The sequence below is a fragment of the Nasonia vitripennis genome, chromosome 1, assembly GCF_009193385.2.
Source record: "Nasonia vitripennis strain AsymCx chromosome 1, Nvit_psr_1.1, whole genome shotgun sequence".
NCBI lineage: Eukaryota > Metazoa > Arthropoda > Insecta > Hymenoptera > Pteromalidae > Nasonia > Nasonia vitripennis.
This window is the reverse complement of record NC_045757.1, coordinates 37279929-37288439: the sequence shown is the minus strand read 5'-3', so window position 1 is coordinate 37288439 and position 8511 is coordinate 37279929. Positions and strand designations below refer to the sequence as shown.

General features: G+C 50.1%; 1 protein-coding gene across 11 annotated transcripts in view; it reads left to right on the top strand.

The window, feature by feature from the left end:
- Positions 1 to 1208: 1208 nt before the first annotated feature.
- Positions 1209 to 8511, top strand: part of LOC100123943 (protein cordon-bleu) — an 89882-nt gene continuing 82579 nt past the window's right edge. For 7 of the 11 annotated variants that reach the window (XM_032600285.1, XM_031933771.2, XM_016988399.3 and 4 more), the window contains exons 1-2: positions 1211 to 1568; positions 7545 to 7887. In XM_032600285.1, the coding sequence (XP_032456176.1) occupies positions 7712 to 7887 (176 nt within the window). In that variant the 5' untranslated portion in view covers positions 1211 to 1568; positions 7545 to 7711. Of the gene's footprint in view, positions 1569 to 6493; positions 6832 to 7544; positions 7888 to 8511 lie in introns of those variants that run through there. The other 4 variants (XM_032600309.1, XM_032600311.1, XM_032600270.1 and 1 more) reach the window with 4 other exon arrangements.

Below are 8511 nucleotides of genomic sequence, written 5' to 3'. Positions count from 1 at the left end.
ATGATGGCCAAGTGGAGGGCTGTGTTACCGTTCGAGTCGACGGCGTTGACGTCGCTCCCGTGCGCCAGCAGACTCATGATGATGTTCGTGTTCTCGCAATAGTTCACCACAGCCAAGTGCAGTGGACTCATGCCCGACACTGGTTCGGTGGCATTGACCTCGGCGCCGTGGTCTAGGAGGAAGCTCATCACTGCGCTGTTCTGGCATATCGCGGCTATATGTAGAACCGTAAAGTCGTCCTCATACTGGCCGACGGATTTGATTGGGCAGACGGTCTTTATCAGCACTTTCACGGCGAGGATACTGTCGCTTCGTATCGCTTGGAACATGAGCTTTGTCCGAAACTGTTTTAACTTGCTCCGCAGCACTTCTCTGCAGTAACGGAGACTCATTTTTATCGGTATAACAATGCCTAAATCTGCACTCTTTTATAAAACAAAACAACAATCACTACTTAAAACGTTCGTTGATATTCCGACATTTCCCGAAACAAATATTACGAGGCGCGCCCGCGTATAATACTGCGTAGTTCTACGACACGTGGACTGCAGTTGCTGCTGTAACTGATTATACTGGATATAGGCGAGAAAAGCGTGGGGAAAGCAAAGACTACGTCCCCCACCATTCAGACCTCCACGGATTGGTCCCTTAGTGGAAGGGGAGCGCTGACGACTCTCCTGCTATATCGATCGACTAGAAGTCGGGAAGCTCGAAAAATACATTCTATAGGTAGGTAGTTTTCCGACGCGGGCGTTCTCACTGTTGATAAAATTCTCAGCTAGTAATTCCGATTACGCGATTATTAGTCTGATTGTCAGACTGGCTTCTTTTCGAAATTTTATCAAATTTTCGATTCCAATAAACAATGAAGTTTGGTTATTTTGCAAATTCATGGCATATGCATAATGATTATCTGGTCGAAATGTTGTCCTGTATAAAGAAGCCCAATAAGCAGCAGTACAGGCCCTATGCAGACTCGGCGCGCGCATCGTCATGAGGGAAATATTGGAATATGTAGTCTAGTCGCGTATAACTGAAAATCGCCAACGGTTTTTCCGTCGAACGCACATCGAAAACATGCACATTCGGTTGAACCTCCATAAGTATATACTTAGCAGCAGCAGCCACCCAAAACAACAGCGATCCTCCCCTCCCCTCCATTCCTCCAGCATCTCGAGTTGCGCCCAAGTGTTCCGACCGCCGACGCAGTCTCTCTCGCACCGCGACAGTCGTCGGTTCGCGCTCGGCACCGCCGGAGGTGCGCTCACACACCTATATAAGCATACCTACCCGCACAAAACGATATCTCTCTCTCGACTAAGTACTTAATATTGTGCACCTGTTGAAAAGGAGGATATGCGTCCGGCAAAAAAGCCGTGAGACTCGCGGCTGCTGACATAATGATCCTCTAACCTTGAATCGACCGGTAAGGAGAAGTTAATTAATCGTCGACGGTCGCCTCGCTACTGAATGGTATGCCCACGCGTGTGTTTTCTAACTATAAGAGTTCGTTAATTGGAGACGACGACGACGACGACAACGACGCCGATGGACGGATTCGCTGACACGTATGCATGGTGTTATTGTTTTTTTTCTCCTCCTCTTTTTCCCGCTAATCGGGGTGAGTAGGTTAGGAAAGCGAGTTTGTTTTGGTTCGGCGTTCCGAGAACGTTCGCAAAAACGCGTCGCCCTGTAATCCACGAAATCGCATAGCTGCATATCCGAAGCCCTCGAAGTATTCTTTTCGCTTATTCTTGCTCGCGCACGACTCCTCTCTGCAGCAAGCTGCCCATTACGCACACCTGTACCTACGTGCAACTCGTTACGTCTCAGGGTAATTGACCCTGCATCGCCTAGCGGATTTTTTATCTGCGCACGCTTCCTTCTCGCGCGTTTATAGTTCCCTTCTCTCTCGCACTCTCTTCGCGAGATGATTGCGAAATAATGAGAGACGAGAGCTCTATCTCTAAGCAGCGGCTTCGGGTTCGTTCCTTTTTTTTCGAAAATTGCCGTTTTTGCGTATACGGATTTTTTTTTTTTTTTTTTTTCTATAAGCCTTTCGCAATTTTGATGCGGGATTTTAATGGCTACAGGTGAACGAGCAGCTAGAATTAGCCATCGGCTTATCTTAAGCGTGATTGTACTTAATTTGCAATACTATTAGAAAATTGACGAGCGAGTCAAGTGGCATAACTTTGCATAGCTATCTTTGTGGTCTCCTCGTGCACATTATACGGATTATACGGGAGGAGGTTCCAGCTGTCATCTCTGTGTGCCAGTTCGCGGCGGTTGACGTCAGGTGAGCGTCGACGCGCATTTGTCATTTACCTTAATTGGTCGCTCTTTTGCTTATCGGCGAGTTGCGAAACGTTGGCGCAAGATCGCTCGATTGACTCAGAAGAATCCGGCAGTTTCGGACAGTTACAATCAGTGCGATGTCCCAAAGATTTCAAACAACACAATGCACGCAGAGACTGCACCTGCGCCAGCGGAAAATCCAGCGAAACCCTCACGCCCATAACTCGCTTGCAGTTAATTAGAATGTCGCGGAGTCGTCTCTCTCTCTCATTAATGCGACGCCGCCGCGCGCGAATAACGGAAACGAGAGCTGCTGCCGGTGCCGCACGCGCCACATATGACACACTCGCACCATAACATTAAAATCGCGTTCGGTCCAGTTTTGACGAAACGCTGATCCGGCTGCGGATATCAGCTCGCGCTATCAGTCAGTTTTTAATTCGATTAGCGTTGACTACGCGACGCGTCGTGCCGTTTTCAATCAACGGTTGGCGATGCAAGGAGGCCGGATTGAAAACTACATCACCCCCCAGTCCTCCGGAAAATCGTAAAACCTCGTGATCGCGGAGCGAGCAAAAAAAAACTGGCCTAACCTCCTTCCTCCGCCGAGCGAGGCTTTCAAAACTCTTCTCTTTCGGGCGCAAAAAAGCCGCGGCGTAATAGCAAACCAGAGCGCTACGGGCTTTTTGGCCATTGTCGCAGCTCTCGGCACGGCAAATTGTCCATTGTCTCTCCGACCAAAAGCATCCAATCTCTCTCCTCTCCGCAGTAGCAGCGGCCAACTAACGTGAAGAAGCCAGGTTGTCAGCCCGACTTATATACTTCTCTGGAATTCCGTCTGTCCCCGGGCGCAGGTATGCACTCGCGCACGTATACGCGCGCACACAGTAAGACGTCTTCCCCGCCTGTCAATTACCCGCAGCAGCAGAGGGGGATGCTGGCTGTGCTTACCGGAATCGCGAAATCTCAATCGCGAAAAACCTCACGGAGATCTTTCTCTCTCTCTCTCTCGGCGCACGTCCGCGAAGTAATGACCGCAAGGAGCAGTGGCCTTGAGAAATACCTTCTCCTAGAGTCTCTCTCTCTCTCTCTTGCCTGCGATCCATATGTATTATGAGAACCCGCGGGTAGCTTCTGGTCCATGCGACTCGCGTGTATAGTTGCGAAAATGTGCTGCAACATTTTTTTCTCTCTCTCTTCGGTAGCACGTCGAGGCAAATGGCCCGTAAACGCCGTTCGCCAGGGGGCTGGCTTTTTAACGGTGTTTAGTCCGGCTGCCTGTTGTTTTCATTATTATTAAAGGGGGCGCTGTACAACTCTCTTGCGGCTGCCACTTTATTGCTTTTCGCGAGCGGCTTTTTTATTTTCATGGGTTATTATCGGCTGCGTGGCCTAGTTACTTTTTGCAAGCTGTGCAGCACCGGCAGCGCACCTGACGAATGGGCCTTAGACTTGGAGATTCTCGCTAGGGTTGACTGCGCGGACGAGCTGAGTATATGGATTCGAGAATCGACTTCTTAAAATCGCTGCCTTGCTCTCGAAATCCAGAAACAGAGGTACCGATACGTCCGACTGCCGAGCCCGATGGAAAATAAAGTACCGTAACCTTGACAGCTCGATTTTCGTCTCGCGCCTCACTCGCACATTATAATCTCCTTCTTCCTTTCTCTCTCTCTCTCTCTCTGTCCGACATTAAAATTCCCTTCCGCCCGAGCGAGAGCGAAAATTATTTTTCGTATTCCACTTTCCGTTCGCAAATCCCTCGATAAAAATTCGGAGTGAAGCCTTTTCCTCGCTCCTCTGACACTCCGCGCGCCGCGAGAGAGTGAGAGGTTATCGGGTGCGAGCATTCTTTTTCCTCTTCAAAGTGGTTACTCTACTCCACTTTTGCCGAAATCTGATACGGCGAATCTCGAGTGACATCTCGCGGAGTTTTCAGTTATAATAACAGCATTATACGCACTTGGTTTCTGCCTTAATTTTATTTTCCCCGCGACTAATTACGCGCGCGCTTTCAATTATGTGCGAAAGAGATTCCGCTGGCTGAGTTACTGCGCATAGGTGAGAATAAATTAGCTATCACGCGGAGATCGTATCTCGGCTCTGGATTCAGCGGAGGTTTTAACTTTTTTTGAGCTCTCGCCTCTCCGATGATTGAATTAGCGTTTAATTGACTGATTAATGGTGTGCGCGACGCACGATTGCCTCTCGGCGCCAAATTCAAAGGTTCGAATTCGAGGAAATCTCGAGAATCCTCGCCCTTGGTATCGCCGCCACCGTAGCGGTCCGGTATATAGAAGTGCGCAGCTGCGAATTTCAACGGTGCCCTTGGCAAACATTCACTTCCGTTGCATAATAAGCCGCGCGGTAGCCTTTCGCCGGGCCTCCAACGGCGATCTCGCTCTGTTGTGTATACGTATACAGAGTATCATATGGATTATCTATTGGTGTGTGTCATGCCACTAGAAGTGAAATCATATCGGTCATCGATTAAATCCACGAGTACTTGCGTTTATTGCGTCGGTTTATAAATTAAAATTGTAATCATCGAGTCGTGCGTCATACGCAGCTTTTTTCATCGCTGCAGCGTGGACGGAAAACTCGCTTGCAGGCAATCGATATAGGTTTCGATATACGCGCGTATCGTCGCGCTCTCCTCACAGTTGTTTCATCGTTAAGCAACGACACTCGTTAACTCTTCATTTACTCAGCATTTACAGCCACTCTCCTGCTTGGTCCCGCATCATCCCTCGGACTCGCGCTAGCGGTACCATCCGATTCCCGATCATCACGATCCGATTCGATCTCTTCCGCGCATACTCTATAGGTGTATGTACACCGGCACGCAAAGGTGCACCTCCTGGAGTTGCGCTTAGCAACAGGAAGAGAGGCGCATCCGATAATGCGCTCGCGCGCTCGTCCTAGCGGTCAGTCCAACATAACTGCACCTTGCGCTTCTGTGCTGCACTTGCAGGGATGCTCACTTGGATGCGATCGTCTTCTTCTCCTTCGCGCGAGGTGTTGGGTGAACGAGGATATATGGGAAAAGCACGTCTACGAATGAGAGAGCGATGCGTGGGAACATTCAGAAAATTGATCGATAAACTGGCCCGGTAAATTGCATCTCTGCAATCAATAACAATCCCAAGCAAAGCAAACACGACGGCAGTCTCGTTCCTCTCTTCCTACTTCATCGACGCCGCGAAATTGCGGGCATCCGATGTAGCCATACGAGCAGCAGCCACCTGTAGACGAGGCAAGCTGCGCGACGTCGCAGCTCTAAGCATATATAATTCAAAGGAGCGAACGAACGCGGCAGTCCGTGCCCCTATGCGACGCGAGAATGTTATAGAGTATAATATGAGAGAGCGAGCGAGAGAGAAAGGAGGAGCGCTGAGTAAGGATCGTCGACCGCTCGAACGACGAGAGATCTCGAGTATATATGGAGAGAGGTGTATCGAGCGTTTCCGGTTTACCCGTGGACCGTCTCGTTGCGCTTCTGCCGCTGCCGATGTCGCTCTGACAGCGAGCTGCGCAGAGGCTTTGTTTGACTAACCTCGTTTAAAATTCAAAACGCGGCTGATTGATTGAATATTGATTTCCATGCAGAGGCGCACACCTTTCGCGGCGGCTTTCTGGCGCGCGCGGACCGGGAGAAATATAATTAACGCTCACGATAACACATCGGGGTAATGGCGATTTTAAGCTCCGGACCAGCTCTCTCGTTCGCTCGCCGCTGAAAAATCGTAAAATCGCAAATTAAATCGGCGCCGTGTTTCTATACAGACTTTACGGCTGCTTTTTACGCTCCTGCCGCGATTCGACAAGCTCGCGCGCGAACAGCTCGGAAGGAGAACGTTATCGTTCGAATTTGGCCTACGTGTGATATCGCGGCAGGATAGGCCGGCTATAAATAAAAAGCCCAGTCTATCTTCGCATCGGCCATAAACATTCGTCGGTGAGCTAGCTCTCGCAGCAGTCGAACGTTTATAGTTCGAAGGAGGACTGACAACGAGCAAGAGCAACCCCGTCTCCGCTCCTTATCTTCTCCTCGAGCTACGGGCCTCGCGCGCGTGTGCATCATCAGGTGTATTATACCTACTCGCCTCTCTCTCTCTCTCACTCGCTCGCTCAAGTTCAGTACAGTTACGGCATCGGCGGCGCGCCTCGGCTCTTCGCCTCTTCCATTCACAGTAGTCGTCGTCGGGCCGGGCTGTCGCGAGGTGTGCTGCGTCGCTCTCTCTCTCTCTCTCTCAGGAAAGATATACATATATTACGTGTGTATGTACCCGCAGCAGCGGCGCGTGTGCGGTGTGCTTCCTTCTCCGATCCGATGGGACGTGACTGACTGACGTGGTGTGCGGTGGAGGTTGCTGCTGCGACGGTTTTCGAAAATTACGATGCTCGCGTGCAGGTTGTGCAGACCGCGTTTTCGGGAGGCGAGCTGAAGGACTCTGAGGAATTCGAGGAATCCGAGCTGCTGCTGCTGCTGCTGCTGCTGCTGGAATACAGGAGGTATCAACGCGCTGATGGGTGTGATTGATTTTCACTTCGGATTATCCTTTTTCATCTCGAGGGATTTAGAAAGTTGTTTGAGTTTGTTGTCGATCGTCGTCGCGACTCGCCTGCTTTTATTTTACAGGCAACCGGTTTCGCTATGTACACTCTACAATTAATAATACAGCATCCCATCGCGCGAATGGTAATTTTCCGTACATGTGCTTCGCGGAACGTTATGTCATTTCATTATAGTTTCGCTCGGGAAACTCCGCACGCATAATCCCCGGCCTAATGCTCGCGTTTATACGCTCGTTTTATGAAGCCGGGAACTGCTCGCCGAAGCAGCCCGTATAGCCTCCGGCTCGTAAACGTCGCCCCTTTATCGAATATCTCTCTGCACTGTGTGTGCATTCACGGAAAAGGCTGCCTGCCGTTCGCGAGCGCTTGAAAAATCAATGTTTTCGGCTGCAGCTGCAGCGCTCTGCTTCTCGCAATGCGTATCTCTGCATATTCGACGCAGGCTGTCGGCGAAATTGAATTTCGCCGAAGAGCACACGCTATATCCACGTCGCGTCTAATGAGGCTGTAAAATTTTATGTCGCATAATGCGGAAACTCGCGGTTACGTCGTATTTCGATGCTAAATCAGTCCTCCCGCGTACGCTTCCATCTATAGAAAAGTCGACCCTTTCTTTGAAAATTTGAATAACGCTCAAAGCTCACGTATCGCTCGTCCTCCTCTTACAGATCTCCACCGACCGGCATCCGCTTCAGAGAGGAAAACAACAAAGAAGAGCAGGCCCTCGGGGTCGATCCCGTGGTATGAGTATGCCGACCACGAGTGAAGTGTGTACGGGTGCGCGGTAGAAAAGAAAACGTAGAGCGCAGTAAACGGGCGACGAGTGAGTGCGGAGATGTTGTGCCTGAAGAAGAGGAGAACCTACAGTTTCACCCAAGGCGCCTGTGCCGAGGCGCCGCGGCAGTCGAGACATCGCTCGGTGTCGTCCTCCAAGAGAGATGGACGAGCCGAGGAGCAGAGGTACAGCGAGGGCATCGCCGTGGCCGTGGCTACCCTGCCCCGGAAATTAGGGTGAGTCTTTTTACTTTGATTCATTTTTTTTTTTTTTTTTTTTGTTTAACTGTACGTACACACTCTTCGTATCACCGTCTACACACCCACAGATACGCCAGGCGCGAAGAGAAAAAAGAAAATCCCGGCCCGTTTATTGTCCCAAGATTATGCACGACTTTACGAGCCAACGAAGCCTCGCGCTCTCGACGTATTCGCTCTAAAAATATATCTCCGCACACGAAGCTTATCAATCGCCCGAACTCCGCTGTGCTCTGTTAGACGATTTTGCGCGCAAATGAAATTTTCATATATACAGCGCAGACTACTTCGGCGACGCTTAACGCGCAATTATCGAGCTTAATTAGACACTGCGCACCAGGAAGCGCGCATTAATTCGAGAGCCAATTTTGTTCTTCTCCCTACACGCTGCGAAGGTTCGTTAAAAAAAATTAGATAGGAAGAAGGTGCGCGCTTCGACGGGAAGATGTTTATGAATTGTGCATTATGCTAGAGGCGCATAGTATCGCGTACGTATGGAAAACGGTCGAAGGAAAGTGAAAGTACGCGTGTGTAGTAATAATACAAGATATCGAAAAGTTTCTGCTCGATATTCGATCGGACGCACTCCGAGTATTTTGTCAG